Below are 14278 nucleotides of genomic sequence, written 5' to 3'. Positions count from 1 at the left end.
TTCATGATGATGTTTGTTCACTAATGTTCTCTAACCACTGAGGCCAGAAACAAAACAGCAGGTTTAACAGAGATTAAATTACACACAAGTAGACTCTGGTTAGTAACTTTTCACTTAACAATTCAGTTATTTTGTGTTGGTCTATCAGGTCAAATTCAAAGAAAATAACTAAAGTTTCTGATTTTAACATGAGAAAATATGAAAAATGTTTGAGGGGTTTGCAAAGTGCTGTGTTTTGCTGATCACATTAGATAAGCTTTAAACAGCAGTTTGCTTTGAAAACCCACACAGTCCCATTTGGCGTTATGATCACATATAATAATGACTTCTCATCGCTACATCTTGTAATTGAGAGCTGTGCATATGTGAACGCAGAGCTTCAAGGTCAACATTTCATCCTTTGCAAACTTTTCAGATTCCATTTCATTCCAAAACTTGTCAAAGTCTCACCATTGGGTTTCACGGTCTGCTTCCCACAGATTTATGAGGTGCTCTGGTCTCCTAATGTCACATTCAGACCTCGGCTGTCAGTTTGCCTGGCTCGGCACAGGAGACCACTTGACTCTAGGTCACACGCATTGCTATGGTAACCCGAGCGGCAGGCGCCGAGATCAGGGACCAGTTGCAGATATCAGAATAACAAAAACTACTAGACTGAGACTTAATCTGCATGAAACAACAGTGCATCCATGAATCTGTGTGTTTGTTTCAAGGACATAAATAAAGTGGATATTGTGCAAATATGTGAATATAATGAATTCCTGGTACAGGGAAGGTTGCAAAGGGACATTCAACAAGCAAAGTGGCCTTAGTGACTTGTGTTTCACTAATGAACTTCAACGTTGGCACTGAGCTCAGTTCATCTGCAGCTCTGACTGAAAGGACAAAGTGACCTCAGAGAAAGGAGGAACCAAAAGAGGGCCCCATTTAGTGTCCTCGTTACATGCCACACAATGAGTTTGAAACATCCCACTTTCCTTTCACACTTTACTGGTTGATTTAAAGAAAAGTGTGTGGCCATCTGCCTGTAAGTGTGAGGACTTGTGTTTGGGGAAAGTAGACGTCCAAAATCTCAATCCCACTGGCACTTAGGGACCTGGAGGGTCTGTGAGGTCAGCTACTGAGCTAAAAATAAAAATGATGGCTCTGAAAGCAATGTGAAAAAAAAGAAAAGACACCCAGACACAAACAAACTTATAAACTCTGAACACATTCTCAACGGTCCTACTAAAGTGGATTTAAATGCGCACAAGATGAAAATTATTGCTTGCTTTGGAATTTAGTAAAGCTGTTAAGAAGATGACTAAATTTAGAATGGCATAAACACCACTGATAGGGCAAAATATTTTGATAGCTGCAAAACAGATTGGCACGATCTTGGACTATTGCAATAAATCAAATATAATATGTTAATGTTGACACTTTTACAACAACTTTTTTCTAACCATATTTATGCGAGCTGTACCAAAGTACAACCTTCATGCTTATTAAATGCAGGGAGGAACATTGTCAGGAATACTTGCAGTTACAATATTATTTTAGAATATCACAATGATGACATTGGTTGCAGTTAACCCACATTTACCTTATTCATCTATCATTTACCCTCATCATGATGTTTCCACCACATACCATGAGTTTAAGCATATTTGTTTCAAAATCCTGAATAAGGAGTGGGCATCAAGGGCTTAAGAGTCCATCCAGCAAATATACAAAATTTACAAAAATATTACTGGCATTTAGTATAGGAATGCATGAAATATTATTGCCCAACAAATATTGTATTCAGACAGTCCTTTAAAATTAGTATATTTTGCACACTGATATTGAAATGATGACACAAAAATTTATATAATATATAGCTCAAAAGAAAAGCATTATGTCTTTCTCTTATCTTGAGGCACATTCTTGCTCGGGAAAGATTGCTACAAGGCCAACAACTCAATGAAATCAGCAACCCACTCTCGTTATATGCTGGCTCAGGATGAGGTGATGCCACCAAGGCACACATCCTGGCTAGACAGTCTTAAATGCATATATTGTTTTTTATGAATATGAATTAAAAAGTGGAGAAGAAAGGCTTTTTGTCCTTTACATTGCACAACATTTGAATGCTTCACCCTCACCACACTATTTATTGTATGAAAAAAAGACTCAACAAATTAAAAGTTTATTTGTGTCACCACAAGATTACCAATGGCCCCCGTCAGACCACCCCTTTGAAAACATCCGAGCAGCACCCCTGTCAAAACGAGGGATTGATGCAAAGTCAATGGCTCGATGCAATTGGGAGGACTTGCTTTGATAACTGTTTACCAACTGGTATTTTGTAACCAAATGAATCTGACTGTATTTCACCTGTATCTGTGGCTGTATTCTTATGTACTTCAACTGAATTAGACTGCATGGAGTTTGATTTGAATCTGCATGATTAGATTATATCAGAATTAACTGGGCTGATTTGAACTGAATTTGGGGCAAGGCTGGTTTCTATACTTATCGCCTGGTTTATAAGGTACATCTTTTCACTTTCTTGGTACCATAAAACAGGCAATCACATATCAGTAACACAATGAATTTAGGCAGCTAGACGTGGTGAAGGCGACCTGCTGTAGTTCTAACCAAGCACCAGAAAGAGGATGAAAGTGGATTTAATTAACTTGAAAGTGGTATGTTTTTTAGTGTCAACCGGACTGATCTGAGTATTTCTAAAAATGCTCATCTACTGAGATTTTCATGCAAACCTTATCTGGTGTTTATAGAGAATGGCCCAAAAAAAGCTAAAATATCCAGTGAGCGACAGTTGGCTCGGTAATGTCAGAGTTCGGAGGAGAATGGGCAGACCGATTCAAGATAATAGAAAGGCAGCAGTAGCTCCAATAACTACTTGTAAACACCAAGGTATGCTGAATACCATCTATGAACACACATTTCAAACCTTAAAGTAGATGGGCTACAGAAGTAGAAGACCACACTGATTTAGTGTAAGTAACAAGAAAATATGCTTCCAAATTTATTTTTATTAAGAAATGGTTTATCTCAGTTGCAGTCTACGAGATCATTCTCTGTAAAAAATGCTTTTTATCACCTGTATCTTTAATGTCTCCTTCCTGAAAAATACCCCTTCGGACTGGTCAGCCAGTTGGCCAGAAGAGCGTACCCTTGCTGACTTGTCCCCTGTAGCAATCCTACAAATGTGCTATATTATGTTGTACATATGTAAGTATGGAAAATATCTGTGAAAGAACAGTTATTTTCCTCCATCCACTCTGAAAAGGATTTAAATCGCAGAGCCTTTCAGGGGTTGGGTACATTCAGTTCAAGGCAATCATAGAGGCAGACCAGTATCCTTGCTCGTACTCACACCAACTGCTGATTTAGAATCAGCAATAAACTCGATGTGCAAGTGTATGGATTTGAAAAGAAGCCATAAACAACCCACAAAGGCTGAGGCAGAACATGCAAACTCCACTCAGAAAGTCCCCAGGCCAATCGTCAGTTTGTTCACTGTGACAGCGTTAACCACTCTGACAGCGTTCTTTCCTTTCAGTCCGGAATAATATGTTTAGTTTATGCAGTAAAGTGTAGATTTTGTCTTTTAAGTGCTGAATACCTCCTAATTGAAGGAAACTGAAGCAAGCATCCAGGAAATGTTATTTTACATCTCAAAAAGAAAAGAGCATAAACAAACACCAAGGAAAATAAACAACAAACACTCTTATTTCATTATTTTGAATACGTATAAAATGTATTTACATCCGCTAATTCAAATAGCAATTTGCTCAAACGCCTAACTGTGGAGAAATTAATTCAAACCACTTCATTTTCCTCTAAAACACTAATACACACAGCAGTGAATGTGCAGTTCTGACATGCAAACTCTGCCTGATTAAAAAGCTGCTCAAAATAGCAACAAGGATCATCTGCCCATCTTATCTAACCGGCTTCCTTGTCTCTAGTGAAGAAAAGCATTCCCACGGCATGATACTACCTCTATCACGTTTCACAGTGGGGATCGTGTGTTCAGGGGAATATGTAGTGTTACTTTTCCACCACAGATAGCATTCCCACAGCATGATGCTACCGCCATGTTTGTTTTTACAATGGGAATGCTGTGTCAAGCGTGATGTTCAGTGAAAGTTTTCTCTCGTTCATCTGGGTAATTTCTAGTCTTAGTTTTCTGCCAGACACTGCACTGTGAAGAAATTAATTCAAGGTACTTTACTTTCCTCTGAAAAACCAATGCACACAGAGAAAATACAGTTCTGACATGCAAACACTACTCCTCTCCCTCTCAACACTCTTCCAGACTTTTAAAGCTTTTAAAAAAAGACTCCCTTAAAATAAACAGTCAACATTTTCAGCTAAAATATGACCTGTGAAAACTCATCACCCCCCAGAGTGTCTGAAGAGGTGGGAAGCCAGCAAGGTTGTTAAACAGCAACAGAACATATGAGCTTCTGAAGTGCTCACGCAGACACACACACACTGACAAATAAGAACATGCAGATAAGCATGATAATTTGTGAATAGCAAAGATGGCATGTCATGCATAATTTGATTCAAATAAAGATATTTAAGTGCTTTCTCATGACATGTGGCAGATTAAACCAGCGCCAGCATGAAAGCAGTGATCAAGGATTGGGTTTTATCTCTGCCAGAGAAACTAGCTCTCTCTTTCTGACAACAATGTCGCCTCACACTTGTGAACAGACATGTTTTCGTGCTCCCTCCACCTGCAGACGTACCAAGAGACGTCAGAGTCGTGCATATAATCAAACTGGCCCCCAAAGGGACAGTGGTGGCTTCACAGATTGTGAGAACTAGTAGTTCCTTTTTTCTCTTCTGCTCACAGTGTCTGCAGTTGTATCAGACAGTGAGGTGATAAAGGAGATCATCCACCCCCACACTTCATCCCCCAGGCCTTGAAACCACAGAGCCAGCCCAGCGGCCGGCAAGCCAGGCCGAACAGTGCATCAAACACACAAACACTCATGACATCAGCTCCCTGGCCTCTGAGAGCCAGTAAGAGACGCACACTCATGCTGACACTTGCACGCAGGCTTACACACTTTGACATTTCCTTGTAAAAAGAACCAGTGTGCTCGTTTCCTCCTACTACCATCATCACAATCATCGCTCCTTTGTAGCGGGATAGGAAAGGGGACAGGGGCACGGGGGGAGGAGAAGACAAGAACTAGGGAGACAGGATGGCAGGCAGAGAGATGGATGGCTAAAATTCTCAAAGCTACTGGAGATTCGAAGGGCAAAATATTAAAAAAAAAATAGAAAGCAGAGGACAGGGAGAACAGGGAGAGTTGCAAGAGTAAGAAAATGCAATGAAGCGAGAAACAGAGCAGAATAAAGAGACAACAGATAGATAAATAAGCAAAGGAGACATGGAGAAAACAATGAGTAGTGATGGGTCTTGGTTGAATGGAGTCTTGGGCAAGTGTCTACTTCCACACACCCCCAACCTCCCTCACCTTTTCTTTGTGATTTTAATAATCTAAAACTATGTTGTAAATCAACTCTGGTTAGTGTAATCTGGTCCTGGTTGGATCAGTCTAAGTATTTTAGATACTGAACTAGAAATTATTATTGCATTCCAGATTCCTTAACAAACAAACACAGTTTCCATGTGTGGAGTTTTTAAAAATAAACTGCAGGTCTGAAGATAAGAAAAAAGAAGCTTATTTTTTGGAACATAATGTCCTGATACTTCTTTAAAGTCTGTGTTTTGCTATTAATATTCAACCGATCTGAATAGTGCAAATATCTTGGAAACTAGGGTGAAAAATTGTTCTACTGCGTCTCTTTGTATTTATTTGTTCAATATTTAAAGACCTAGTTAGACAACTTCAATGCTCTACCAGGGCCCAAAAGTGATCAGGTCATTATCAGCCAAATTATTCAGCAAACCCCCAGTCGGTTGTAGCAGATGGCCGCTCACACTGAGCCTGGTTCTGCTGGAGGTTTCTTCCTGTTAAAAGGGAGTTTTTCCTCTCCACTGTCGCTACATGCATGCTCAGTATGAGGGATTGCTGCAAAGTCAACGCCAGTGACTGTCCACTGTCTCATGCTCATCCAGGAGTGAATGCTACAAATCTCTGACTCGATGCAATCTGCTGGATTTCCTTAGATAGAAAAACTTTTCATTCAATTTGAATAAATAATTGAATCTGACTGTCTGTTCAATGGTTAGGATTAATTGGAATGTATGTACCTGACTTTTGTGAAGTGCCTTGAGACGACGTGTTGTGAATTGACGCTATATAAATAAACTAAATTTAATTGAATTGAATTAGTTCACAGCGTCAGTTTCAGGTTCAGTTTCAAGCATCTGGGATTCCAAGATGAGATAATCTTCATCAGTGCAGACTGATGAAGTGCAGAGTGTTTCACAGGGTTGCATAGGAAAAATTAACTGCATTATTGGGTCATTGCTGCAATGCTTGAGTAATAACTGTGTAATATCTGTAGCAGTGGGGCAGAAGTGTGGAATAGAGTCTGAAAGCTGCAGTGGTATCAAGTGTTATTTACCTAAGACAGGGTATCTTGCAATCCCACTGAAATGCAAGCTAGATACGCAATGGTCAGAGTATTACAAAACACCAAAGCAGACCTTCAGTTCAGCTCCAAATTGGAAACTTGAAATCAGAATCCATTGTCATCATTATTGTCCCCTAACAGTGTCTGGCCATATTTTCTTGCATAATACACGGGGGCACCCAGTTCTTATAGACTAAACACAGAGTTCCTGCCCTTTTATCATGTCAAAATCCCATGGTTTTCCAGACTTCATTTCTAGATGGATGGATTGAAGCAATGTTTAGACAGTGGGATAGGAAATAAAGTCTGGGATTACAAATATTTCTCCAAACTTTTATTTTCTTTTTTCATACTTAAATCTAATTTCGGACTTTTCTAGACCTGTGAACATGCAAAACACAATACAAAACTTGTTTGGGGGCACAACTGGGGGCACACTGACTTTTTTCATGCCACCTCAAAAGGCTGGGCCACCACTGACAGTAAACAGGCTGACCACATACATACAGACAGACACTTTCCATTTCCACCCTTCAGCTTTGAACGCCCTCTGGCAATACCAGAACCTCCAGAGCTGCAGCACAGCTGCTGTCACAAAATTCACTATCTGGACTGATCTGCTTTAATCACCGGCAACTAACCAACACACACACAGACCCAAACAAACACAACTCGACGGCATTCATTTTCTGACATGGGGCCAGAAGGCCCATCCTGACAAAACCACATTAATCACTGTGTACTTTCAACAGCTCACAGCTCCACTTCAGCCAAGTAACTCCTCGCCGGGCGCTCCCTGCCTGTCACTCCTACCCTCAGAGCCAGGGGAGCGCTCCAAACAATGATGTTACTCCCAAGTCTAAGGCTCAATGGAAAGCAAATCAATAGTGATCCAAGGACAGTTTTCCAAATCAAAACCACACACTGTTAGTGCCAAGACTCAATCAGCAAGGTGACACTTTGAAACTGAGGGTGACAAATCCCAAAACCAGAAAAAGAGCCTCAGCAGTTTTTACTGTGCCTCAAGTATCAAAGCAGAAAGCAGAAGTGATTCCATTGAGTTATCATTATTCCCTTTTATTGCTTCAAAGTCACATTATAAAAACAGCAGCAGTTGAACCTGCATGAATGTTTAAATAAAAGACTGCAAGAGAATCTTTCTACATTCAACCTCTATGTTTTCGTATTATATCAACAACCACGTCGCATGAGTCTGACACCAAAGCATAGCAGTTTTACAAGAAGAAAAAAGGACACCGAGATGAACAGATTACAAGTAAAGGAAGACCTTTGAAGACACAAAAGATTCTCGTTCTCACCTGTTCTCCAAAGTGCACCAGCCACAGTAGGCGTCTCCAGCCCCCAAACAGTCAGTGCAGCTCTTCCACTGGTCACATTCTGCCACTTTAACTCTAAGCATCTGTACACAGTAGCAACAAAACACAACAATTTTAACTAACTGAACATGATTAGGGCAAGAGATTTTCTTTTTAAGAGACATGCTGGTTTGGTAAGAGACCTGCTGATGATTTAAATAACAGCAATTTACTCCTAGACATCTCTGACCATCATTTAATATATCACTGTACAAATATAACATCTTCTGGCTCCAGCTTGTCAGAAGTTGGGATTTGCTTCTTTTTCTCTGTTGCTTAATCTTTGTAATTAGGTCATCTGTGGGATTTGGACTGCTAGGCGGACGTAACAAGCAATTTAATGATGTCGTCTGGCCTCTGGAAAAATAGTTGCTTCTGGCATCCCCCCATGGATTAGACAATAAATTAACATGAAAATAGCATGCGCTGGTCAGCAGTACAGTAAGTTGCAGCCTCAGTTATTTTGGGTAAAAAGCTTGAGAGCATTATTTTGTTAATATAATGTAAATATTTTCATTCAGTGGCTGGCAAAGGTATTTACCCATTTTGTTACATTGCAACCTGTAATTAAAATGTTTTCTTTATTTTATGCGATGTATCTGCATAAAATTGACTAAATTAATCAAGCGAAATGAAAAAAACACCGTGAAGATCAAGGAGCTCTCCTAACAAGTCAGGTACAAAGTTGTTGAGAAGTGCAAGTCAGGGTTGGGTTATAACAAATATCAGAATCTTTGATGTTCACCCGGAAAACCATCAAATCCATAATGTTCAAATGGGAAGCACATGGTACCATAACAAACCTGCTAAGAGGACTGCCCATAAAAACACGCAGACCAGGCAAGAGGGCATTAATCAAAGAGGCACAAGGAGCAAAGTTAACCCTGAAGAAGTTGCAGAGCTCCACAGCAGAGACTGGAGTATCTGTCCATAGCACCACAATAACTCTATAGAGCTAGGTTTTATGGAAAAGTGCCCAGAAAAAACTCATTACTTCATGTTCAAAATATGATGGCAAGTTCTGAGTTTCCAAAAAGGCATGTGTGCAATTGTATGGAGAAAATGGTTCTGGTCAGATGAGACCATAATTTAACTTTTTGGCAACCAGGAAAAACAGTTTCTTGCACAAACCCAACACATCCCATCACTCCGAAAACACCATCCCCACAGTGAAACATGGTGGCAAACTGGTCTGAGTCAAGGGAAAATGGATGGTGCTCAATACAGGGATATTCTTAAGCAAAACCAGCCTGTGACTTGAGACTGTGATGGAGGTTCACTTGCCAGCAGGACAACAAAGCATGCTGCTAAAGCAACATTCGAGTGGTTTTAAGGGGAACATTCGAATGTATTGGAATGGCCTAGTCAAAGTCCAGCCCTCAATCCAATTGGGAATCTGTGGTTGGACTTCAAGATCAATGTTTACAAGCAAAAACCATCCATCATGAAGGAGCTGGAGCAGTTTTGCTTTGACGAATGGACAAATATCCCAGTGGCAAGATGTGGCAAAGTCAAAGAGATTTATCCAAAGCGAAGTGCAGCTTTAATTGCAGCAAAAGGTCACTCTACAAAGTACTGACTTTAGGAGGGTTGAACATTTATGCAACCAGACGTTTTCTGATATTTTGTCCTAATAGTTGTTTGCTTTACAATAAAAAAATCTTCAAAGTTGTTGGCATGTTCTGTGAACAAAATGGGGCAAACTCTCAAACAATCAATTTTATATTCCAGGATTTGAGGCAACAAAACATGAAAAATGCCAAGGGAGTGAATACTGTTGCAAGGTGCTGCACCAGATCATGCTTCTTCCAGTTGCTTCTACAGCGCCATATATGTGCATGGCAGCTTACAAAAACAATCTAGTTTGTCATATTTTTTTAACTTTGAGGTCTGTTTAATTTTGAGTGAAATTTTAGAGATTTTAATCTGATAGTAAGAAGTTATGGATAGTGCTGTATGCTGCTAACAAGATACTTTGCTCAACTTGCCTCTGAAACCAACTTCAGCTCATCAGTGTGCATATTAAAATGTGTCATTGACAGGAAACAAAGTGATTTAATCTCTGTGCAGCGAACAGTCAGGTACACTTGTGCTATGTGAGATACATGCTGAAAGTGCAACCACATACAGACACAAGTGCAGCAGTTATGAAACCATCTGGTACCGTTGAAGTCTTATGGAACTCAGAGCGCCATTACACATCTAACAATGTTCTGCTAAATGGAAGCAATGAGCCTCTGCTGGATGTTAGCAGAGGTGTTCTAAATGTGGTTCTTGTGGTTCTTCGTCAGGCTGACATCGGTGCAGATTAGCAGGAAACATCTACCAGCTGAAGCAGTAGTAGTTGTTTGCTTACATGGTGAGAGGTCATGACATAAAGAAAGTTTCTGTTGTTGGGGTCAAAGGTCATGACGTGGTGGACTGCTTCGCCGGCTGGCAGCTTCATGGTCCTGTGGCCGGCCAAGGTCATGTTTGGCAAGAGGGTCAGCTGCGAACAATACAGAGAGAGGTTAGAAATCAGAGTAAAAAGAGATCAAACAACCAAAGAACCTCAGCTCTGCACCACTGGCTTTATTTTCATACCACATATTTTAGCAGACAAGATGAACTACTTAATATGGGACACATTTGCTTTCTGCTGATTGAACTAATCTCGGTTTCAGTGATTTATGCCAGAAAGGTTCACCTAATGATGAAAGGCTGCTTAAACCTACAATGTTTGCAAGGTTTCATCAGCCTGCTCTTCAGCTTGTTTCTTCTGTGTCGGAAAAGGTCTCATTGGAGGCTCCAAGAGTTGCTTATTGAAATAATAATGTAACCATTTGTGGAGAACAATACAGTATTTGGCAAAAATCTTTAGACCACTTCCAATGTCTTTTAAATTTTTTTTCAAAGAGTCATCATCAATTTTCCATCAGTGGTTCCCCAGAATCCAAACAAAACTTTATAAGTTTTGTTTGGATTCTGGCTGTTTTTTTTACTAATTTCACTCAAAAAGAAGTAAAGTTGACAAATGGAGGAAAAAAGGAATAGTGTGAAGCCTAAAAACTATCTAAAGAAGATGTTCAGTATCTGAAAGTCAAATAAAAACTCCAGCAAGGAATTGACTCCAAACATGTAGATCAACCTTCACTTAATCATCCACTGTTTGCAGGCTTTGAGATCATACTCAGCTTCTTTAGATAGAAAACCTTTAACCAGTTGGCATTAAGTAAGCAACTGAATTTGACTGTACTGAATTATAACTGGATTGAAATGGACTACATAGAAAAAGGTCTGAATCTGACTGGTTGTATTGGAGTAGAATGAACTGGATTCCACACAGCTGCAAATGAATTGGACTTGTTTGTCTTGTTAGGGGTTTAGGTTTTCCTGTTAGTTTGTGCAATATGAAGAAACGAACCAACTGAACTTAACTGGACTTAATTAAACTAAACTAGACTAAATGGAACTGAACTGAACTAATTTACATGGAACATCTGATCTGAACTGAATTGAACTGAATTGAAATATAAAATGAATAGAATTGAACTGGATTGAACTGCACTGAACTGAACTGAAATTACTTGTATTGTGCTGAACTGATCTGAAATAAATTGAAGGGAATTGAATTAAAATCAAATGACCTGAACTGAACTAATTAACTTAATTAGTTCAGTTTGAGTTGAATTGAACCGAATCTAACTGACATGAACTGAACTGAATTGCATCTTGAATTATCTTTGTAAGAGGCAGCTGCAATTATTAATTAGTTTTTTTCTTAATTTTCTGTGAAGACACAACACAGATTTTCTCTCTTAATTTAGGAGATTTTATATGCCTGAGTGATTTATAAAGTCATATTTAAGTTCTTTAACAAGTTAGAAAATGTGCATAAAAATAGTCAGCTGCTAAGCTGAAAATGAGTAAAAACAGCTAAAGTACAAAAAGGACAACTTTGAAAGATCCATCAGAAAGTCTAGAAAACTATTGCTTGAGACCACTTTAAAAGATTGCAAAATGATCTGGTTCCTGAAGAGCAACTTATGAAGAATATGGGAATGTGTCGTGAGGCGACATCTTTGGACTTTGTTGTGGTTTTATGTTTTGACTTTAGTTTGTTTTTGTAGTCATACTTGTTTGTTTATTTCCTGCCTCCTAGTGTTTGTTGTTTTCTCTACCTTCATTCCTAGTTCCTTTAGTGATTTCTTTTCTATTACTTGTTATGGTTTTCTTATGATTATGACTATTATTATGTTTGTTGTTTTTCTAGTTCCCTTGTCTTCCTTGTAGTTTCTAGTTTAGTTTCCCATTTAGTATATCTGTGTTTATTTATGTTTAGGTATTTGTTCACCTGCGCTCTTTGTATACTAGTTTATTTTCTCTGTTCCTCCTCGTCCTGGTTCTCTTTCTGTGGTTTAGGTTTGTTTATTTACAGTCAGGGTTTCTTTATGGGTTCTTTGTTAATTATTAGGTTTTGGTGTTTCTTCTATTTCCTTTAGTTTCTCAGTTTGCTTTAGTTAATGATTATTCTAGGTTCTTATGTTTCTTTTGGTTTGTTATCTTCGTCCATAGTTTTGCTTTGATCTGTTTTCTCTGAGTTTTGTTATTTAGTTTTGTTTTTGTAGTCAGGTTCCTTTGGTTATGTTACTGTCTAGCTTCCCTTATGTTTTCCCCTCTGGATTTATGTTTAGGTTTAGCTCGCGTGTTTCGTTTTGTTTCTAGCCTTGTCACCTTAGCAACTATTCACATTCCCTCAGTTCTCTATAGCCTGGTCGACACCTGAATTTCATCTCCACTGATTTCCTGCCTCTCATTCTCATTGGTCCATACTCCACTTCCCTCTGTTCATAAGCTCTCTGTTCTTGTTTGTTCCTCGCTGGTTCCTTCCATTCGAATCCCCGTTCATATCTCCATTCACCTACCTTCGTCTATGTACTTTGCCTACTATGTCCCTGCAGTATCAACTTTGTAAGTTTTTGGATTTCTTGTATCTGCAGTGATTTTGCTACGTTCTTGCTACGTTTGGAAAGCCTTTTGAACTTATTTTTGAATAAAAGAAGAAGACTCCTTTAAACATGCAGCTGCCGAGCTCTTGTCTGTGCTTTGGTCACTCTAAACCTCAGAATGCGACAGAATGACAAAGAATGACATAAGCTTCTTTATGTGTGCTGGTCATTTATCTCCACCATTTCATAGTTGTGCAGTTTTAATTGGTTTTACATGGCTTTCAAGGTTCAAAAAGGTGCTTATAGAGCTGATTGGCCTAAACATGGATCAGAATGACAATCAGGAGTAACAGGGTGTGATATAAAGTCTTTAAAAAGTAAGATTTGGGCATTTGATGATTATTTATCTGCAGAATTTACCAACATGCCAAACTAACAAGAAATATTAACTCACTTGCAATGGCTATGAAATGGTTATGAAATGGGTTTGTTCATCGGTGCAAAACTACACGAGGTTAGGATGAAATGGCATTGTTTGGGTATGAATAGGTGGAGGAACAAATTGACAGAGAACCCTCCTAACTAATCCAACTACACAGATTCAGCAAATTTTGAAACTTCAAATCAACCAGCTGAAAACTTTCATTTCTGACAGTATCTGCAAGTCTTTGGAGAATCCAATGAAATTATTATATTTCTTTTTTTAACTTCCTAAATATGTTTTTGTTGTTTCACCCTTTCAAAAGCTTTTTAGGAGCTTCTTTGTTCAAGCACTGTGCCTAATCTTGTTCTTCCAAGCTGTGATTTATCTACAGAGTGGCCTTCCTACATCCAAAGGTAATAAAATGGTGAAATATCGTCACGTTCGCACAAACTTATGCACACACAGGCACACTCACACATAAAGAGCTCTGTAGGAAAAACAAACAGCGCTGAGTGAGACTTCCTGTCACGCTAACAGAGAAAGCCTTTTTTTCTGTCATTTGCTGGGAGACATCCTGTCATTCTGAGGAACTGGCACACTGACTGAGATTTTATTGACAAGCATGGGCACTGTCTCTTCTCCATCTGCTGAACATACACAATGCCTTGGAATATCATTTAGATTTTAACTTTTTCCTCATTTTGTTACATTGTAGCCACAAAACCTTGATTTATATTATTTGGAGTTTATGTGATAGACCAACACAAAGTAGTGCTTGCTTGTAAAGTGGAAGGAGAATTATGTCTTATGCAATTTTCATGTCTTATATATTATGGATTGGAATTTGATCTGGACTTTGACTAGGCCATGCTAACACATAAACATGCGTCACAGTTTATTTGTTGCTTTGGCTGTATTTTTAGTGTTGCTGTCTTGCTTGAAACTGAACTTCCTTTCTAGTTTCTATGCTTTTGCTCCTTCTAACAAGTTTTCTTCCA

General features: G+C 38.9%; 1 protein-coding gene across 4 annotated transcripts in view; it reads right to left on the bottom strand.

The window, feature by feature from the left end:
* The window catches only part of plxnd1 (plexin D1), a 110221-nt gene that overhangs the window by 84633 nt on the left and 11310 nt on the right, over positions 1-14278 (bottom strand). For all 4 annotated transcript variants that reach the window (XM_047375433.1, XM_047375450.1, XM_047375424.1 and 1 more), the window contains exons 3-4: positions 10285-10416; positions 7872-7972 (exon numbers count right to left, since the gene is read on the bottom strand). In XM_047375433.1, coding sequence (XP_047231389.1) covers positions 7872-7972; positions 10285-10416 — 233 coding nt within the window. The remainder of the gene's footprint in view (positions 1-7871; positions 7973-10284; positions 10417-14278) is intronic.

This window comes from Girardinichthys multiradiatus, chromosome 1 (assembly GCF_021462225.1).
Source record: "Girardinichthys multiradiatus isolate DD_20200921_A chromosome 1, DD_fGirMul_XY1, whole genome shotgun sequence".
Lineage (NCBI taxonomy): Eukaryota > Metazoa > Chordata > Actinopteri > Cyprinodontiformes > Goodeidae > Girardinichthys > Girardinichthys multiradiatus.
The sequence above is the reverse complement of the archived record's forward strand: the minus strand, read 5'-3'. Positions and strand labels throughout refer to the sequence as shown.